The sequence below is a fragment of the Branchiostoma floridae genome, chromosome 11, assembly GCF_000003815.2.
Source record: "Branchiostoma floridae strain S238N-H82 chromosome 11, Bfl_VNyyK, whole genome shotgun sequence".
NCBI classification, from domain to species: domain Eukaryota; kingdom Metazoa; phylum Chordata; class Leptocardii; order Amphioxiformes; family Branchiostomatidae; genus Branchiostoma; species Branchiostoma floridae.
In genome coordinates, this window is record NC_049989.1 from 17,488,783 (window position 1) to 17,511,002 (window position 22,220).

General features: G+C 41.5%; 1 protein-coding gene across 3 annotated transcripts; it reads left to right on the forward strand.

Moving 5' to 3' along the window:
* Positions 1-8,970: 8,970 nt before the first annotated feature.
* Positions 8,971-21,092, forward strand: LOC118426305 (lipase member H-like). Of its 3 annotated transcripts, none has more exons than XM_035835609.1 (8): positions 8,971-9,121; positions 15,442-15,580; positions 16,252-16,428; positions 17,280-17,436; positions 18,463-18,557; positions 19,086-19,236; positions 19,778-19,875; positions 20,580-21,092. In XM_035835609.1, the coding sequence occupies exons 2-8, from the start codon at positions 15,484-15,486 to the stop codon at positions 20,732-20,734; spliced, it is 930 nt and encodes a 309-aa protein (XP_035691502.1). In that variant the 5' UTR covers positions 8,971-9,121; positions 15,442-15,483; the 3' UTR covers positions 20,735-21,092. The 3 variants fall into 3 exon arrangements, with proteins under 3 accessions (XP_035691502.1, XP_035691501.1, XP_035691500.1); XM_035835608.1 differs by having other exon boundaries at positions 8,989-9,125; XM_035835607.1 differs by lacking the exon at positions 8,971-9,121 and adding an exon at positions 9,151-9,329.
* The last annotated feature ends 1,128 nt before the right edge of the window (positions 21,093-22,220 follow it).

A 22,220-nucleotide genomic window follows, 5' to 3' on the forward strand; every position in this document is an offset into this window, starting at 1 on the left:
AGATGGAGTCAACATTTTTTTATTGATTTTACCATCCTTTTCTTGTTTTTCTCGTCGTTTTCCGTTTTCATATTTGTTTAATCCCGTTGTTGAAAAAAGGGTTGATGACCTGAAACAACAAGTTCTGGCTTTTAGGAGTGAAGTTGCGTCAGCAGAATCGATGATTACGGACTCGGACGAAACTACCTGGCCAAGTTCCGCATTGACACGGAACGCACCCCTGATGTGAGTAACATTATCTTTACATACACCAAAGCCTTATTGCTTGTTGAAATCGATTCACAGAAGCGTCCTGTCTCCGGTGTGGAAGTGCATAAAGAGGAAATTAATCAGTCCTACATCTGAGTAAATGATAGATTCACGGACGTTTGCGACCTCCAACTGGCTAAGATATTCCTTACATATTCTCTGATTGGTTTAAAACTGGGCTTGCACTTTGTGAATATCTACGCAAACGCCAGACGTAGATATTGTTCTTCTTGAACTCTACGGAGAGCTCACTTTGAGGGGGGGGGGCGGATTTCAACATGCCGCATGAATGCGTGAATATTTGGGGATGTCAGTACGCAGTTGTCATGTTTTATAGAACGGTAGGCACTTGTTTTAAGTTGATATATATATATATATATTTATATATGAATCAACCACGCCGGCGTTTCTACCCTAGTTATTGCGCCCGGCCTTTCCTTTACCCCCGGCAAACTGAACTTAGAGACTTGACCCGGCCCTGAACGGTATTCAGAAACCTACATCGTTCACGCTTGCTATTCTATTGTCAGTGTTTTGTGTAGTAGTTGTAAGTTTAATTCTCAATGCAAACTATTTGCATGTCAGATGTTAATGTGCTTGACCTGTCTTTGTCACCTGCCCCGCCCCACCCATACGGCCACAGGTATGGCATTTGGTCACGCCCCAAGGATATATTTTGGGTGGTCAGGTAAAGCGATGACAGCATCACACGCGGCAAAAAAGACTGACGACGGACATAAGATATCTAGCACCAGCAGCTGAGGAAAAGTGGGCTGGGACCATTCTGCTACCAACCGAAAGGCCAGGCCTACCAGACATCCTTCATGAATTGGAAAGGTAACTGAATGAGATGGATTGACATTTCACCATTCCTCTATTCGACGTGCTGTTCTGATGGAAGAAATATTCGTGAATAATTTTCTATTCTCTTCTGGACCAAACAGTAGTGTACAGTAGTATTGAGACCACACATGGCCAAACGAATTGAAGTCACTACCATAGCAATTTCCGAAATGCTTTTCCGTTTCCTGCTAGTTGGGCTGGTAAAAAGACCGGAAAGCGCGTACCTACACTGTTGAGGGATCAAGTCAGACAGTCCCTGGGAGGGATTTTCAAGCCTTGTTGAACCTAATCGCACCACCGGATGGGCGAAAGGGATTGTGGACACATGGGACCTGGAGGGCCTGCTGTCCGCGCACCACCATGGCGTCTCGTTTCATCCAATAACAACGACATGCTTTGCAGAATGCATCAAACACTCGCCGCCATCTAAAGTGCGTCCGAGGAGCACAACGGAAGAGGGTATGATACAAACTTTGCAAGAACAATGGCAAAGATCTACTGGACCACTTATAAGTCAGAACTGACAGCAATAATGTTGTCAAGAAATATGCGGGCTCTTACAATCTAGACTGAAGAGTCCTCCTCTTTGATGGCACAGTTGAGGCGAGAGGGGTTAGGGTGACGGAAAAGATGGACGTTGGAAAGTTGGCCACCTTGCTCTGATGTTTTCTCTGCCAACCTACATATAGTGCAGCTGCGAAACAGTACTGGACACAATCTCTAGACTTGGGATTTTTGCACATAGTCGTTGACAGCAGATGTTAGAGCTTCTCCGACAATACCGCGAATAAGTGCGGAGTCAAGTGCGTCAGAACGGAACTTCTGCTCCGAGTACAAGGTGGGCAACACTTTTACGTGCATATAGTATAGTTTCGGAGGAGTTCACAGCTCGGGTAAGGCCAGAAGCACTACACCCTTCCAAGTCTTGGGTCTCCCCGGTTCTGAAGAGAATTGAATGCGTTTCAGAGAGCACTACGCTGATGAGCAACTGCCTTGCCTGTGTGTATGCGATTTTTCTTCACAAGCAAGAGGGGGGTGTCATCTAAATGTTCCTGAAGTCAAGAAATTCAGGAGCAATAGGCACATAATAGGAACACCGGTTCTGAAGCTACAACAGGCTTAGAGTCCTATGTAATGGTATTTTAGGCAGTCTGACCACTCTGCATCAAGATACCATCCGACTGACAAGCATTCAGGATAGGCGATGCACAGACAACGGCAGTCCGTCAGTTGCCCCTCGCCCTCAGTAGTGATGATGGATTATATGGAAGAAAATCTGCCAAACGTCCAAAAAGAATGTTCCCCTTACAGAAATAATTTTTTTTATCAATTCAGCTGCTGAATTTAGCAAAAAGAAACATTGTAATCTACATTGACGGCGGATTGTGGACACGCTTTAGTAGTCACTAAAGTCAAGATAAACACTCTCAATGCGTGAGATTTCAAAAAGTAGAAAGATGCACGAGGTCCTTGCCCGCAAATTATATACCGATGCAGGCGCTGATTTAATTTTGGACAAAATTCGAAAGTTTCAGAATCATTTTACCGATTATCAGGATTGTAGCTATGTCACGCAGCCAGCTCAGTCAGGTAAAATCATGGAACCTTCTTTACAATATCAAGATAAGGAACTGGTAATTTACCACATAAAAGAATTAAATTAACAACGAGCCCGCTTCGATGTGATGATATTTGTACAACAAAAATACACCAAATAGGCGTGCTATAATCGTTATTTTCAGTCAGAACAGTGCTTTTAAAATAATTTCACACAATGGCCTTATAATTAGTGTGTGCAGAAAAGATGAAATGTGAAACATGTACCAAACTTCACCGTTGGGTTAACGACCATGAATGTTTCGCCTGAACTTGTGAATTCTGTGACAAAGAGGTATGTTATGACCAAAAGAGACAAGGAAAAGAATAAAAACAAAAACAGACTTGCAGAATACAGAGATAGATTGCAGCTTTGGGCCTAAAAGAGTTTCAACCTAAGTTTAAAGCGACCAAAATCACACTATATGACCTAGATCGTTATGCGCAAAATCAGAACAAATGATACAAAAGGAGTAGAAGAACATCCTCTACCCTTTATTTCTTTGACTTTGAAACAACACATGTGTCTGGGTAACATGTATCGATACTTTGTGTCGTGCAAATATCGTGGTCTCCGTGTATTTGAAAAAGGCAGACACTACAAATGCTTTTTGTAGCTAGGTGTTGAGAGAAGAAATGAAACATTATACATTCATATCAAATGATTTAAAGACTTTGACGGACATGTCATATGGAATAGTCAATAGAAACCGTAATAGCTCTACATGTTATTTACTGTAGTGGGAAGCTTATGTCGACAGGGATTCCGCGTTTGAAGATTAAATTTGTTCATAGCTAAAACATGACAGGATAAGTATATACCCAACTGATAACTATCTCTTTCGAGAACAAAGACGACAATCTGTAAAATGGATGAACTACACAATAAAAATAAGGTCATTTATCATGCTAAGAACAGTTCTAGAGAAGGTGTGGTATTAGGGTACTAGATGGATTTGAGAATGGGGCACATGAACCCGTGTACAAGGACTACTGGTGCTTTTTTCATGGTTGTCCCAAATGTTACAACCAAGATGATGTCAATCCCGTCAACGAGGCTAAATGTGGGCGTTGTCACAGCACTGCTGGGAGTAAGAGAACATTTAGCACCCTTAAGAAGGTCAAGATACGGAGCATGATAATTTTACTGAACCTGCGACAATCTCCATCGATGAAACAGGGGTCGATGGTTTCGACTTTGATGCAGCTGCTACAGCGTATTGGGCAATACGGAATCGCAGGATAACTGTAGTTTTATAGCGACTCGGGTGCCCAATGTAGGCCAACTTTCGAGACAAGTTCTAACTTTCATAACGCCGTCATGTTATTTCAACCTGATCAGTCTTTTGATTGAAATTTCATTTATCCAGTTGCGTATGAACGGTCAATGTTGTTTTCACATATGAAATATACACAAAGTTTTCTTTATCTGTATTTTTTATTTTAGTTGTGTATTAAATTGTATGTAGCTGTAGTTTGACATGATTTAGAGCTGTGTATGCTCTCTTGACAATCCTTAAGACATTTTTTTTTCAAATTCAGGTGCCTATCGTAGGTATGAATGACAAGCGGCAGATAGCCCCCCTATTGTCGATCAACCTGGAAGGCCAGCTCCTCCCACCGCAGATCCTTTACCAAAGCAATACAACACCGTGTCACTCTTAGAAGTTTGACTTTCCGGATGAGTTGGACATCCACCACAGCGGCATCCACTGGTCCAACGCATCAATAATGGACGGCCACGCAGACAAAATCATCATCCCGTACGTGACATCTCAGCGAGAAGCTCTCGCACACCAGACGGCCCTCGCCATCTTTGACGTCTACAAAGCACACAGCTGACCCGCGCTGCTACAAAAGTTGAAGGACAACAACATCCACCCGGTCTACGTGCCCGTGAGTTGTACGGGGGAACTCCAGCCGCTGGACTGCGACAGGGGCATAAACAATGTGTTGGATCCGTGTATTCTTGTGTTGGAATAAAGTTTAGCACTGTATCATGATCTTTTTTGTTGTTGTTGTATTTTTAGGTGCTGAAGAAGATTCTACGACTACTACCGGGAGACCGGGAACCGAAGGTGACGACTTTTGTCATGGATTTTGAGCAGGGGATGTGGCAGGCAGTGAAGGGTGTGGCAGGCCTGTTCCCAGGGAAGACCAGGAGAGGGTGCGCCTTCCATTGGACACAGGCGGTCTACCGCAAGATTCAGGAGTTAGGTATGTAAAAGCAATGCAGTTGATTTTTCTTTTTGAATACTTGTCATATTATCGCGTATTATTAGGCTATATTGTGTCCGTGTTATAAACGACGCTTTTGCATTTTTGTACTTAATTCATAGGACTTCAGGAGGCCTATCGGCGGCGCGAGGGAGCGCACAGGCTTCTGCGCAACTTGAGTCTGCTGATGCTGCCTCACGAGCACGTTTGACCGACTTTCGACGCTCTGTGTGAGGAGGCCGCCAACGCCAACGACGCCCGCTTCAACCGCCTGACTTCCTACATGCGGACGTATTGGATGGAGAGCACGGTGTGGGAGGTCAGCGAGTGGGTCGTCTTCATGGAGCAATACATGGACCAATAACGACAGGCGACTGAAGCAGAAAGCCAACCAGAGAGTCCACTTGCCCCTGTACTTGTTGGTGAACCTACCGAAAAGGGAAGCCGACTTTGTCAGCCTGTAGGTTCAGCAGGTGTCCTTCAAGAGGCTGGGTAAGTATCAGCGGGAGCGGAGTACACAGGGCAAGCTGTTCAAGAACTGGCAGGAGTACAACGAGAAGCGCAGGTCTACCTCTTCCCTGCTGAGAGCCTGCTCCAGGGTCTACGCACCCATTCCAGAGGAGTAAGCTCATATTCGTTAGCGATGTATTTCGTATTTGTAAATATGTTTTTTTCCGGCAATAGTCTGTAATTGCTTCTTTGTATATAATGGCGATACTTGTACATAGTTTAATACCGATGTATTTCGTATTTGTAATTTTTTTTCTTTTTTCTTGTTCGTACTGGCAATTATTTTTGTTTTATTTTTTTGCGCTCCGATGATTTAATCTTCATAGTCTATAATTGTTCCTTTGTATATATTGTCGATACTTGTACATAGCTTAATACCGATGTATTTCGTATTTGTAAATATTTAAAAAAAAATTCTAAACGTTGTAAGTACTATTTTAGCGGAATTTTTTCATCTTTGTTTCACACTTTTTGCTCATGTTTAATCTTCAGTCTTGTATTGTTCCTTTGAATATATTGGCAATACTTGTACATGGCTTAATACCGATGTATTTCGTATTTGTAAATATGTTTTTTTTTGTCTTGTCAGTGCTGGCAATCATTTTTTGTTTTACTTTTTGCGCTCCGATGATTTAATCTGCATACTCTGTAATTGTTCCTTTGTATATATTGTCGATACTTGTACAAAGATAAATAAAGCAATAAAAACTTGAACTTGTACACTCAATGCATTATCGCTGCTAAACTTAGCAGTAGTACACACTATCCCCTGGTGCATATTCACGTAGTAGGTCACGACGGGCATGACGGGATAGCATAGGTAGCCATTTTGATTTTGTAGTTCACTGTAGTGTTGGTGGTATGCATGATGCAAATCGCTCTTGTGTACCCCCTACCGACCTCTGTGAGCAGATTATGAGATAGAAAACAAACGAAATACGCTAGCGCACGCCTGTGTATATTCTGTATCGATTATCCACCAGTATCGGGCTCTTGACTTTTAGTAGTTCGGCTCTCTTGGACCGCCGGAACACCGAACAGCACATGTTCGGCGCTAACAAGCTGTAGGAAAATGATTTCAAAGTAAGATTATTTCTACAAAAACAGAACATTAACATTACATGTAAAAGGATTGATCGTTTAGACGTGGAAAAATAACTCTAGGACGAAACATCTATGACGAGGACGAAACATCCAAGTGACGGGGACGAAACATCCAAAACGGGGACGAAAGGACTAGGGGACGAAAGATCTAGGGGACGAAAAGACCTGATACCTTTGAAGAAAGAACTGAAGCAGGGATCCGTCACCCACTTCGCCGACCGACCAGTTCGCAGAATAGCCCAGGGGAGGGAAGGACATGTCAGAAATTAAGATCGACATGTCCCTCTCCAAATAAAAGCCTGTCAATCAACCTAATGTCAACTGGCTCCTGGGCGCCATGGACAGAATCGCAAACAATCGCGCCGTCAAATTAACTGACGTCGAATTGGTCAGCTCGAACCTGGCTAGAGTGATGGACAATCACGAGGCAACCACGTAGATCTCGTTAGACGGTATTCTGAGGTCAGCAATTGCCTCGTGTATTAATATTCCAAGCACTGTAGCACTATAATTCTGATTTAGGGATATCATGACGGGGATGTTGAAGAAAACAGCGAGAAAAGGACACGCGAGGACGAGTCACGACGAAGCCTGTGACTCCCTGTACAAGTGCCTCCCAGCCTCCCTGATTTGCAGACGACTCTTGACCAGAAAGGCCGGTATGATATAATCGCTTTCGGTTCTTTTAACTTGGCATCTAAAATAAAGGTTAAGTGGCAGAAATAGACGAAAAAAACTCAATTGAATATATGTTGAATGATCTCCAGGAGCGGTTTATACTACCGATCTACCGCCTTGCTCTGCTGTGTTGCACCTCTCAGATATGCCCCAGCAGATGCCTAAGCACCATAGCTGTGCATTGCCTTGCAGCACATAATGGTGGTGAGGCCACGACGACAGAAAATTGTGGTCGTTGGACTTTAACAACGTGACAAATCAGACCTGTGGCACAATATTTAGCTCAATGATTGTACGTAGTGTGCATGGGGATCTGGCCCATGCATGCAACCCCCTCTTTGCTACCGGTATCTGATTGGAGATTAACTCAATACACGATTCCGGATAAACATACGCACATTTTTTTTTTGGGGGGGGGGGGGCATATCTCGCTGCCTTTCTCTCCCAACTCAGAACTGGGGGCGGCGCTGCTGCATTGAGTCGTCCCTGCATGTCCTTGTGTGTATGTTGATAAAACTAACCCACTGTATTCACTTGTCGTTTACACCCGGAAATCAGTTGTTTAGGTTCATATGTTTACCTCTATGTTCTCTATGTTTAAAGGCCGTTATCACTCGTTACTAAAACATGCGCTATTAGGAAAGAAGAACATCGAAATTGGTCGCAACAGGAAGAAAATCTGCCACCACGACAAGAAGACAATATGGGATCCCAACTTCGGAGGCCTGGCGCCATTGCGTCATCGATCCCCTTACCGGCTTTTAAACAACACATTTTAACAAGCAACTCAAGTTTGAGAAGGGGGACCCGTCTGAGCCAGGTGTAATTGAGGGTTGAAAGTAGAGAACGCACGACTCTTTATGTTATACAAGAGATATTATAGATTCAAATAAGAAAGCATGCGTGGAGCTTAGAATGTCAGAGCACCACCATGACATGCCAATACAAAACGATAAAATGCCCTGCTTCAGCATGGCTAAGTCAAGTATAAAATGGTATAAAGGACCTTTGAAGAATCGACAGCGCCTCACCAGATACAACACAACGCGAATCCCCCACACAAGAACTAAAGACTAATTCACCAGTTGGCGAGATAGTTGTGACCACACAAGAGGCCAACCGCTGCACTGGCCCTAGTTTCCGGATACGACCCCCTTTATAAAATCCGAATTTTCTTTATATCAATCCGCAGCAACATCTGGTCGGTCGCTAAAATCGAGAAAGAATTACACGAAAATCATTTCTTCAATTCAGACTATTCCCTGTTGGATATTTGAAGCAAGAGAAAATATTTTTAGGTTTTCGTTCAATCTGTTTGTATCGATTTTGCAACGTATTTACGGGGTACTTTCTTTTATCCGCGCATGTATATGTATCAAGGAGTGAAGTGCAACAACATGCACAGGTGCAAACTATTACCCCATTGAATAATAAGGGTTACAGCTGTAGCTAAACATTCTTCGCTATCCAATCAAATTCTAAAATCAAACACGTGGTAGTGCCTGGTTGGTTAGGATTGTTAATTACATTACTTGATTATTAGTTGTTTATTTCGAGCGTGTATTTCGACCTTACAAGTCCAGTTTTGGGCAGACAGAAAGTAGTGCACCATATGGCCAATGTAAAACAGACGCCTTTCTATTCTCTAGTGCTTTTGAGGTTCTATCCACTAGCTAGACTTCATCTAATAATCGAGATTTGTTGTTGTTGTTTTCATTTTGGTGTTGTTGTTTTTTTTAGTTCGCGGCGGGAAAATATACTTGCGGATGGATATGCACGAGGAGCTTAGGTCGTCGGGGAAACATCAGGCCATTTCAGATGTGAATGGTTTGGGGGGAGGTTGCCTGCGTGCTTAGCTCTGTGTGTTCTCATGTAGGCCGCATCGTTCCCGGGTATAGTCAGCGGGGCAAAGTAGCCCTCCTGCGTGGGTTAAGTGCTGTGTCTTTTTTTCTGTTTATTTAATTGTGTTTTCTTTTCATTACTTCTTGTGTTTTATTTATTATATGAAGAAATTTCTTGAAGTTACCCTTCTATCCTATCAAAGTGGCTTCTTCTTCTTCATACGTGACTACTTCAATAGGCTAAAGGCTCTGACGCGGATTTGGGTCAAGGTTCTTTTTGTTGAAGACCCGGTAGTCGCTTTTTTGTTTTCTTTTTTTGTTTTGATGTGGTTCATTATGTTTGTATAGAGGGGGAGCCTAGCTTCTCGAGGGCAGGGGCGCTAATCCCTGTCCGCCACCTTCACCCCATACACATAGCGTTAACAGAAATAACTGTATAACTAAGGTCGGCGTTGGGCAGTCGTTGCTGCGGTAGGACCTTATCCTTTCATCCTAGGATGACCTGCGTTATCAGCAGTGCTGTGTCGAGGACAACGCCAAGCACGTACGGCCTGCAGTGATGAACGCGGAGCGGACAGGCGCGGTGCGTCATGGGAATGACTGAAGGCTAATCCAAGATGGCGCCCTCCACAGATTATCGAATGGGCCGAGATTATACACGTACACGCCTGGAAATGTGCCTTACTGGACGTATTTATTCCACGTAACCCAATCTACAGGTAGGTCTAATACATCAAGGTATCGTTTTTGTATCTCATGATTATGAATGACCCATAGAAAAATCATAATCCATTCCAAACAGGTAGAATAATTTTTCACCCCGGAGGTCTCTCCGACCTCCTTGAAAATTTCCACCTTGTTTCCACGTAATTAATAATTTTCTACTGTTGCAGGTACATTATAACGTTACATGATAGGTTCTAGGGCCCAGTTTTCTCATGACAATGGTACTTGCATTTGTTTTGAAAATCCGAGGTTACAAGGACAATTTGTAAGCCTTCAGGGTACAGGATATACTATTACCTCCTTGGATATACTGACAGCGGTCACTATAATAATTTTAAAATTATACAGTGTAACGTTGCTTGTACCGTGATACATAATAGTATGAGTAGTACTAAGTATTAGTCTCTAACAGACTCCAGAGGTCGCTGGAAAAACTGTAGATATTGAACAAATAGGAGTCAGGTGGCTAAAGGTGTACTGAGCTTGTGACTGTGATAGCTGGGTAGATTGCACATTACTGACTGAAATGCCTTGGCAACTTACTAGTATTTATCCCTATCTGGCTAGTAAGTCTTTCTCTTTTTCATCCAGCAATATGTCTGCTTGGAGACTCACTTTAGTATCTCAATTGGTAAAATCAAGGAGGTAAAAAAAGGCACAAACAGTGACACAACTGGATGCTCTGCTGTGATGTTTGGGCTGTTTGGTGTTTGATTGTGGGATATATATAATAGAATATTAGAATACAACATGGTGTATTCCGTATCAACCAAGGTACCCGCGGGTTGGATCGCCCGACGCCTTCGACCGTCGGGCGATCCGATCTGTGGGAGGGCTTGGACCGAGGGTGAATACACCGTGTTGTATTTCATCTGGACCTGAACTGGACCTGGACAGTCCTGAATTTTCTGTACCGGTACCCACCCTTAGTTCATGCCGTACTCGTAAGAAATTCTTGCCGATCCAGTAATAGACAGTAGTGTAAATTAGTAATTAGTAATAGACTGTGTGGGACCGCGTGGCGCAGTGGAGCATGTCCGGATCTGCACCGAGAGGTTGCGGGTTCGATTCCGGCATGTCGTGCCACCGATCTTGTGCCCTTGGGAAAGGCACTTTACACGACTTTCCCCACTTTACTCAGGTGAAAATAAGTAGCTAGCTTCAGCTAGGGCCCTCCCTCGGATAGGATGTTAAATGGAGGTCCCGTGTCTGGGGAGAGCCATACCCCAGGCACGTTAAAGAACCCGCCACATGTGCAATGGTGCGGTGTGAGTGGTCCAAAACCTACAGTACCTTGGCCGCACCTGGGACAATTACTGTGGTATTGAGATCACCTGAGTGGCGCCGAATGGCAGCTCGCTCCAGACCCTTGCGATCTAGCCCCGCCTATTGTAAGCTCCTCGCAATTCAGCCACTGGCTGCAAAGAGTGAGTAGTCGGCCCACCCAATAACAATAACAATTATTTTTTAAATTGAATCCCTGATATTCAGAAAATTGAGCATGATACATCATGGTAACTTTTGTTTAAAAAGTGGAGTCACCCCTTTGGCTTATAACCCAAAACTCACTTAGGTGGAAATGAGTACCTAGCGTATGCCTGTTTCTCATCCAGAGTATAATACTAGACTAGTCCTTCAGTGTAATAATGCATTGCAGCTGGTGTACTATAGGCAGTATATTCATTATTAGAAGGACTCTAGCAGTAGCAGTAACACTAACAGGCTAAAACCTCTTTCCAGAAAAGAGCAAATTTTCAAACATTCACCATATTTTCTTTATTTCTTTATATTTGTCATTGATTTTTATCTACTCACTCATTATTCAGTACGGAAGACAGTTCATAACCATTGCCTTCAACGAGAATTCATCCCCCACAACATCAAATGTAGTGCCTTATATTTTATAATTGATTTTATATTAAGACATTGGTGTTATGTACTCCATTCTTAAATTACTCATATTTTTTCACTGTGTATGCCATTAGCTTTGGGCATGACTTTGCAAATAAAACAATGATTTTGATTATCAATATTGAGTTAACATGCTAACTGTAAATGAGGAATTTTTTTCATTCACCGGGAACTTAAAACCATCGCAAACATTTTTCCATGACAGTTAGAGACTACAGTGCATAGTACTACTACGAACTTAAAACCACCGCGAACAGTCCTTTTTCCCGCTACCGCAAAATTAAATTCCCGCAAACTTAAAAGCATTTACAACTTAATAATGAAACAATATGTGTCTTAGATAAGTCTTTTTTTTCTAATACGAAGGGGGTGGTAGCACCAATCTCGGTTATTTTGACAGCGATAAACTCACTACTATAGGTACCAATATACTTAACCAAGCAGAGCAGATCAAAATACACATTGCTATATTATCCTCATATTATGGATATTTTAAGCCCTTTTGTTAGAAAAGAAATCAATGCATGTTTTTGTTTACATGTTGCATTATGAGTGTGAATGTGTATGTGAGTGTGGATGTGTGTGTATGCCTTTTTGTGAATATGAGTATGTGTGTGTGTGTCTCAACATTTACATTTGTATGTCATACTTAGGCCAAGATACAAGGTAGTGTTCAATACAAGTGTTCAGGAACCGGTTGATAACTTGGCTTATTACATGGGGTTCTACTAATAGTAGAACCCCATGTAGTAGTACTATAGGATCATTCAAACATGCTTCATGTGTACTGAGATTCAAACATTAGAATTGCTGTTGTTACAATTTTTCCGTTGAGGACGCCAAATTTTCTCAAATTCTGCATTTTGCATTGAAACAAATGTTTTTCTTGGGTGGGTATGACATAGATAAAGTGAAATACTGTTTACAACATGCTGTATTCTGTATCACCCTTGGTCCCAGCCCTCATGTGGGTGGGATCACCCTCCAGCCTAACAGTTGAACAGGTGCCTCAGGCGATAAGGAATACACCATGTTGTATTCTATATGTATATATGTGAGTGTGTTTTTGTGTGTACAGTGTGTGTGTATTTGTGTGTACAGTGTGTTTGTGTGTACAGTGTGTTTGTGTGTGTTTAGAGAGTGTGTTTGTGTTTTGACAATACTCCCTGTATTTCATTAGGTCTTTATTTGTTGTCATAAGATCACAGGACACGATACTTGCTATCAGATGTATTTCAATAGGCACTGACAACAAGGCTATACAGTGACATTGCTAATGCAACCTTCACCAGAATCATGTCCATTACAACACTGAAATATTTTAATTTGTAATGTTGTTGCTATAGGTGCTGATGACACTCAACCCAGGCAGGCCATCAGTGCACATGAGATGACAGCAGATGAGAAGCTGATTATGCAATGGATTACCTGCTTCTATAACATGCAAATGGGAGAGTTATAATGAACATTAACGAAGTCCCAATTTCTTTGTAAAAAGATAAACAGCTAGTAGAAGCATGCTTTTTGCAATGCACTGTGTTACTATGACAATTACAATGACTCAGATTTAGATGCTTTGAAATCATAGCTCTCTGGACTGTAGATGTCATGTTAAAGCTAATATGTAGCACGCAGTATCCTAGATGCAATGTTGTGAGGAACCATTTTGCATATCCATATTTACAAATAGCTTGCAATTATATACCTCAGGACTATGTATGCTGTCAGTAACTGTAAGTCCCTGAGGCATGACTGATTGACCAAGGAAGCAGAGCATTTTCTTAAATGTTCAAATTCTGTGTTTTATCAAAATTTCATTGAACAGGTAGCTATATGGAGAGGGGTGGATTAATTGTCTGTTTAAGATGCTCTCCAGGAAATGTTAAGGTATATAATGTTGAGCTATTCCTGATGAAATGATTTTAAAAACACAGTACATTTCATGCTTTAAGTGTAGAGCTTTTCACCCTATGTACGATACATAATGGTAATTCATGTCATTGAGTTTTCCTTTGCATGCATATACAAAAATAAGTGCAAACACAGGACCACATGCAGTTGTGCATTGTATATAAAGGTATGAACAAGTTGACCTCTTTTTTCCAGGTAGACAGTTATTTACTTAGATCCTTTTTGTCAAGCTTTATTTTGCTGCAGTCAAGTCATCAGAAATAAACAATGGTCCCTGGGAAAAATTTTCTTCTGAAGTCCATACTTTTTAAGGCAGGTAAATAGCCATCATCAATATTTTTGAGTTAAGGGTAAATCAATAATTTCCTGACATCACGTATGCCCTCTTTTTGTCGAAAAATGTAAATTTGGCCCTATGAACCAAAAATAGCAGATTTCAACCCAAAAATGAGATGTCGACAAACGGTGTCCGATTTCCTTCAAACCAACTTTGTTGGGTGCGGAATAATTTCCTGACATCACGTATGCCCTCTTTTTGTCGTAACTCATGAACGGCTGGTGCTAAAGCTATGAAACTTTGTGATATAACACAAAATATTGTTAGCAAAATTTTTTTGGCAAAAAAAGAAATTTATCATTATTTGGGGTTGCCATGGCAACGGAATTCTGACAGGCTTATTTTTGCAAAAAAAAATCCAATTTCGATTTAAAAGGTTTTCTTGGTAAAACATGCTTGTTTTCTTACAACAATAAAATTCTATGAAGTTCAATGCTATTTTCATGATTCAAAATTCATAATTTATGCTAATTTCATGACGTCATTAGTCAAAATCCTGATGGCCGCCCTTATAAGCTAAATGACGTCATAATGTCGTCATATTATATGGTGATGACACAGAAGTTTTTATGAGGATTTAGTTTTACATGTTTATTATCCCCTGAAAGTTTGGTGGTGATAGGATAAGTAGTTAGGGAGTTAGACTCAAAACTTTGTTTCAAAAGCTGCACTTTTTGGCTGGGGTCCGTTTGGACTTTCTTAATAGCTTCCACAGTGTTGTACCAATCTTCATAAAAACTTAGGAGAAGGTACAGAAGATATTGGTTGACAAAGTCACGGAAGGAATTTTTCTTCAGATCAAAAATGTTCAAATGGTACTTCAAAATTTACGCCTGGGGTCCAAATGGACCCCACTCGGGTGTTTGAGGGTTAAGTGCTTGTGTTTGTTTGGGTCCGTAGTTATTTGACTGGCGAAATGAATTGTGCTTTGTGGCGAAGCGACTTGTGCTTTGTGGCGAAACGACTTACGTCGTGGCGAAATGACGTTGGCAAACCGACACCGACACTGTGGCAAAGCGACATGTAACCCTCTCAATAGACTGAGGTCGTGTGAAAGAAAGTGGTCGGGAACACAAACGTGTAAGGTGCAGACTTTTCGGAGTTGCAGAAAGTACAGCCGGAGGTGGTAGTACTGGTAAATAATCAGGTATGACAGTTCGGGTCGACCGGTCACGGATGAGTCTACTTGCTCACGAGGGTGTGTATCGATTAGGTGTTGTGTTTTGCAGTAACTGCTATTTTTGCCCTATGCTTGAGTCACAGTCGTCAACAGAAACATGAATAAAAATTTATTTGCATTATTAATTTAATGCAATTAAATAAGACATAAGAGAAACATTGTGACATTGCACCTGAGGCGTGAGATCTTCGAACTATTGTTACTTCTCACCGACTTAGGATTTAAAATTGTAGGATCTAAGTATCATTCTAGGATGCTTCCCGCTACCTTTTTATCCTTTAAGCCATAACGTAGACTACATAACCATGGTATTTTTTTTTTCTCTCGCGTGTTTCCAGACTGTTGGGGAGTTTGTGCGCCAGTTGGGACAGCCTGAGAACATGATCCACATCATCGGGCATAGCCTGGGGGCTCATGCCGCGGGGTTTGCCGGGAAGGCTTCAAACTCGGCAGGATTCAAAATCGCACGAATCTCCGGTACTTTTATGTCTTTAGAATAAGTCGTCAGGAATTGAAATGTTACGCAAGATAAAATTTTGCTTCGTATAAAGCTTCTAGAAAGCATTCTATCATTCAACAGCTCTGTATAGGTAGCCACGTGACCTGGTAGTCAATGACCATATAGGTCACATGACACGAGGGTTGTGAAGATGGCAGGAGAGTAGGCAGCTTTTATTTTCATGTTAAGAACTAGAGCGGGGCCTGATTTTATCCATATCTTAGTTCGTCCTTGATTAATTACATTTATATGTTGTAGTTTGAAAATATCGAACTTAGGAAGCATAGTTAAGCAAGTTTGAAAGTCTATTTAAGTGATGGACTATGTAAAAGAATTAAGCAAAAGTTTCAAAACGAAAGTTAGTCTATCTAAGAAAACGGTGGATAGTTGCTTGTAACGAAAATAAGCCAAACCCTTCAAATAGAAAAGTAGAACAGTCTCCATTCTGTCGATGAAGGGTAGACATCCAGGTAATTATAAAATTAAAGATAGGCCAGTTGTCATTTTGCTTCTATTTTATCAACAAATTTCAGTTAACTTCTCTGTTAGGTGTTTGCTTTGCGATTGTCATTCGGCTATTGTTTTGCAATAACGTTATTATATCGTTATTTTGTATGATTATTCTGATACGAATTTTATCCGCCTGCAGGTTTAGACCCAGCAGGCCCGGGGTTCAGACGCGCTCGTGCCGCAGACAGGCTGGACAGAGGTGACGCCCTGTTTGTTGACGTCATCCACACGGACATTCTGGTGTTGGGGAAGCTAAAGCCAATCGGACACGTCGATTTCTACCCAAACGAAGGATGGCTTCAACCCGGATGTAAACGTAAATCCCTGCACCACTTACCTCCGTTTTCAGCTTCGTAAAATGAGGCTCACTTCTTGTGCCAACATTTCTTCGGTAGCCTGTCAGGAAGTAAACTAAAAGCCAAGTCACGTGGTCAAAAGTCAAGAACGTGAGGTTGGCCTGTGCCCGAGAGTTGAGTCTGTAGTGTTGGCAATGTACATGGTTTTGCTATATCTATTTTCACTCCACCATACCCTGTTACATCTGTCGAAAAAATACAACACAATTCCTATTTGTGTTTTTTTTTTTAAACAGCGGTGCCTTCTTTGATAATGTGTGATTCACTAGCACGCTGCATCAAGAAATAAAAGAGTGATTACAGCACAGTAATAGATAGTACGAACAGTTCCGTGTAAAGGCCTTAGATGCACATTATCGTGTGTCCATTCTCGCATGGAATGATTTTCTTAACATTTAGGTTTGGAACAGTCTAATTTGCATATTGAGGATAGAGTAGTGAAATTGTCGAATTTGCTCAAAAGCGTATACTCGCCCTTCTAGTTTGTCAATAACTTAACAAATTTCAAAATCACGGAGAATCTTCGATGCCGTGCTGCTTGCTACTTCGTCACAGCCACGAGCCAAAGCTTTATGTGTCTTTTCGTATATTTTTTCTAAAATGTCGGTAGTCCCTTTCAAGGGCAACTGACTTGTTATTCTTCCTACTGCAGCTAGGTGTCGCTTTATGAAAAGATGCGGTCCCAAAAATGTTGTCAGATACACACACCAGCTGTGTATAAAAGAGCAATTTGTTTACCATTGAGTTTCCAAGCTACCAGAAACTATTTAATGACGATTTTTACGATTATCTCAATATTTTCAATTTCTAGTAAGACCAGGCTGCAGCCACGGTCGGGCTCCTGAGTTCTATACCGAATCTATCAGCTCGGGGTGTCAGTTCCCGGCCTACAGCTGTCCCGACTGGGACACTTTCTTCAGGAACCGTGGGCAATGTGATGTCTGCAGCCATAGCAGTCTAACAGACGGGTAGGTTATTAGCTTTACCCTGATGGTTCTGTTGTTCTCAAGAAGACGAGAGCTGCAGCGGATCATGAAGGACCCGACACATCCCTGCAGACAGTTTCTGCCCCCTGTTGTGGAAACTCGCTACAACCTGAGACGCAGTGTAGAACTGAAAGCACCATTTAGTAAATCAAACAGACACAAGATGTCCTTTATACCGCGAACTCTGGCCCAAAATGCTGCCTGTGTATCCATCTAAATGTTTATGTAAATAGATTTAAAATTTTATATTGATGGCTCTATGCCGATTTTATCTCAAAATGTTGTCAAAGTGCATGTAACGATGATCACTGTAGTGCTGTCTTATGTAAAATCAATGCAATTCAGCCCTTGTTGCCAGGGCTGAAAAGTTGATTGGAAAATAATGTTTCAAAGACATGGATGGATTACCATGTATTTGTATTTTAGTTTAAGGCCACGTTGACTTTATGGATGGCACCCGCACGGGCATAGATTTTTGCCTGTTCTAAAAAAAATGTAGCCACATATGCATGTCACCCAATAGAATTCTAATCGCAGTGGTGGTCAATTTACTCCTCTGCCTGCGAAATTCCTTCCCCAGCTTATGTTACTGTTTTATGCCACCGCAGGAATCTGCTTGGAGATTAATAGAATCCCTGGTCATCTTGGATTTTTTGCTTGCCAGAGGATCTGTACTCCTTAGTAAAGGAGCCCATGGTTGTGCCACGGGGCCACAGTACCATCTTTAAATGAGAATTGCAATAGAACAATGTTAAAATGATGACGATTGTGTCTTAGAGTCTTACTTTAGGTGAACATAAGACAAACAAAGCCTGGTAAAGAATGGTCTGAATGTTCAGTCTTGTGGTTTAGCAGCATTTTTTGCCGGAATTTTTTTCGCCCTCGCAAAATATTTGTTTTTGGGACTCCAGAGGATGTCATCCATAGAATTAAGTCAATGTGGCCTGAGTTTTGCGATCTTCTTATTGTCAAAACGTTATTGTCTGTATGTTTGGTCTTATTTCACAGTGCCTGTTCGTTGATGGGGTATCCTTCCATCAACTACCCAAACTCACAAGGCAAGATGTATCTTAGGACAAGTATGGACTCCAGCCCACACTGCAGTAAGAAATTTTTTTCCTTCACTAATACCATTTTCTAAAAGATTTCGCGGATGGGAATGATGATAATATTGTGAGTACAATGTAGGTTCCAATTAAATGATTTCTGAGATCTAAGTCAGTTCAAAGATGATGATCAGTTGTCGGCCCAAGTTATTGTAAGGACTGAGAACTAATGGACAACTATTTCCACATCAACGCACTACAGTATACAACCATGTTTAAGGTCAGGTATAGATTTAAAAAAAAGTATAACTCACTTCTATCGGAATAAGGAATAAATCTTTATTTGGTGCTTACTCGGAGGTTGCACCGATGTGAGGTTGCCACTACATTTTTTTACATTCAGACACTTAGTATCTGCATAAAAAATGCCTTTATTTGTTGTGTCGTGCATCAAATACTTCTCCAATTTCTACTATTCACCCTGCGACCTGTATAGCCTGGTGGAGGCTAAGAACTCCATACGGACCACATACGGACTTGAATGTATACGCACGTTTGAACCCACCTTTGCATACCGTGTTTTAGGGATCCGTGGAAGACGTGATACTGTGAGTAATGAGACTAGTACCGATCAGTGTGTACAGTCCCTGGACTCAGACATGCGGCAGGAAATACGGGACTATCTGGACTCTGCCACCGACCTGCAAGAGATGGACATGGATGAAGATTTCTGCAGGTTCTTTCTTTAAGTTTTTTTTCTTTCTTCTTCTTCTTGCGCTCTTACCGTCTGATGTTGTCGGGAGAGTTGTAATTTATTTCTGTTGCGAGGTGGATAAACTGGGATGCTATCGTGTACAATTGCAAGTAGTGTCCTTGTGGCCTCTACCAGGTTCCACATGTCCCAGGGAAAAAATAGATAACACAGTCTGTACCAGACTCCCGCCTGTCAAATTAATAATAGGGGACTATGGTTAGAAATAAAAGCCCAAGAGGAATAAACTAACCTGTGAGTGAACTGGGTAGACTGTAAAAGACTGACTGAAATCTCAGAGCACCTTATTTATCTGGCCAAATTCATATCTTCTTTTATTCAGCTGACACGGCTGTTAGGAGACTAAAATAACATGCCAGATGAGTAAGCTGGCAAGGAAGAACCGTTTGCATCTGTGTGCACATTTGTTTAATACTCTTATAACGTAGCCATATACGGTGTTTGGTACTCTACACTCGTTTCGTACAGTGCTTAATGGTGGTTACTGGAATGTGCCTTTTCACAGTATGTACAACGATTTGGAGACTGTTGTGGCCAACATCACAGCATCAAATCCCAACTGTGGACCCGAGGATATCCCTGTTATCCTGGAGTACATAGGAGGTGCGTCATGTAAATCGTCCCGTCTCGGTAATTTAGGAGTACCGTGGCCCACAATTACAATGTTAGCTTTCGACAACAGCTGTCTTTGGGGGGCATGGTACAGGAGCGGTATTATTTATTCTTTTAATGCCTATTTTATTAATTCTTTTAATGTTTTTTTTTTAAATTTGTACACGTATATCCTCAGCTTTAATCTCGGAATTGTATCTAATTTTGCCAATGCAGAACTGGCCGTGTTGGCTTTTCCTTTTTTGAGATCTAAACAAATGATTTTAAGCTATTTTCATTTTTTTTCATTCAGGCAGTACATAATGAAGTGCTGGAGTTTGCAAATTAATCTACAGTTTTATTTTGTGCAGTAAAGTACAATGTATGTTAATTTGGCTACGGGGTAAGAGCTATGGTAATGATGATTTGACGAAATAGAATAGTTATCTAGAATGTGTTGCTATGTTCTATCATAGCTCCAATAGCCGGTTAGCTCTACGCATGTTTCAAGAAAAGAAAGAGCATGTGGAATACAATTATAATTATAGATCTTATAGAACAGCTTACCTATTATTCTCTTTGTTACGTTTTACTGTATTTAGCCCCAACGGGACATGTTTATGCAATAAACTTTAAAGTCATAATGATTATACTTTGTGTTTTATACAATTTTCGGGACATTACTTCATTAGTTGTACAATTTCTTCCACTCGCAGACGGCAAGTATGACACGGTGATGGCATGGGCGGAGGACAAATGTCTCATGAGCACCAGTGATGGTTACGTCACTCTCCCGTCTGCAACCCTGATCATCGTGCTGCAGTTCATAGCGATGTCGCTGTGTGGGGCGGTGTGTATGGGGTTCCCATAGCCGGTATAGTCCTGCAAATATAATGATGAGTTTATTGCAAGTTATTTCTCATGGGCTAACTGTAGGTAACGTGAATAGAGTGCATAGATAGCCTAAAACAATACAACGTATGTCTATTTTAGCTAAAACAAATACCTATAACATATAGCTTAAAAGGGTATAACATGTATATTCTAGTCTAGGAGCTGTGGATTTTACCCTATTTGATTCCTCCTTTTTCTGAGAAGATCCAAATTTTTTATGTGTTTTATGTAATGTTAATAAGAGAGTAGTTTTCTTTTGTCCACAGACGTATAGAAATTAATACCGGAACTTTGTGAACTTTTTTCGTGATAGTAGAAATAAATGATACTTTGAAAGAAATGTATTTTGTATTCCTCCATGTTTGACTTATGGTTAAGTAGTATACGACCATGTTTTTTTGCACACAGGTAATTTCTTCTAACGCCTTTTTTTCATTTCAAGAGGGTGGTCACTATTAAGCCCATGGGATTTCATGGAGGTTATATTTCCACTAGCGTTTGTGTGTCTGTGTCTCTGTCAATAAGGCACATGACAGCCATTGCATTTCTAAAAGAGGGGGAGAATGGTCACCCAGTATTAGGAAGAGCAGTAACTAGCATATTGCAGAAGGTGAGCTCGTGGGAAATGCGAGTGGACTTAGGAAGAAGGCTGCACTTCCCAGTAGTTCAGACGAATCTGATGCCAGACATGGTAATATGGTCAGAGGAGAGGAAGATCATAGTGATCGAGCTCACACTACCGTGGGAGGAGAGATGTGAAGAAGCACATGAGAGGAAAGATAACAAGTACCAGGAACTGCTGCAGAGTTGTAAATAGAAGGGGCAGTCCTGGCAGTCCTGGCTGTTTCCGGTAGAAGTATGGTGCCGGGGCCTCCCAGCCCAATCAACATGGAAGTTATTAACAGCAGTTGGAGTGACAGGAAGAGCGAGAAAGAATGGATAGGGGAAGCAGCAGAGGCTGTGTAATGTTTGCTGAGGAGAAAGAGGGAAGAAGCAGGCTGGAAGCCGGAAGGAGCGGATGGGTAGTGGATTGGCCACCACTGCCGGGCCCGACAGCGAGAGGATGTAACGGATGAGGGTCGAAACATCCGATGACAGCTGCTCCGTCTGAAGACATCAGTGACCTCCCTAAGCGACAGCACTCCAATCATCCAAGCAGGTTAGCGGAGTTTTGAAGGCATCTACGATGTATTTGAACTGTAGTGTACAATATAAATCAGGAAAAGATGGGTTGATTAGTTTCATACTTATGGTGCTGGTAGGATGTGATATAAACTGAAAATGATTACATTTTGAGCCCCCAAGCGGCTTCCCTCGGTACTACAGGGCAACTTCCTGTTTCGCTATCTCCTGCTCTAAACAAGCTATGGTCAAGAATTTTGAGTATTAGATAGCTCTTGTGCTCCGAAAAAAAGTGAAAAGTTTTGGGACCTTTGCGGATAGTTTTAAAGAGGATAACTCAA

Coding starts and splice junctions, on each gene's coding strand:
- LOC118426305 (XM_035835607.1), top strand. CDS start 9,201: ATGAAGAAATTTCTTGAAGTTACCCTTCTATCCTATCAAAGTGGCTTC. Junction 16,429..17,279: donor GCTTCAACCCGGATGTAAAC/GTAAATCCCTGC, acceptor TTCAATTTCTAG/TAAGACCAGGCTGCAGCCAC. Junction 19,237..19,777: donor ATGGATGAAGATTTCTGCAG/GTTCTTTCTTTA, acceptor GCCTTTTCACAG/TATGTACAACGATTTGGAGA.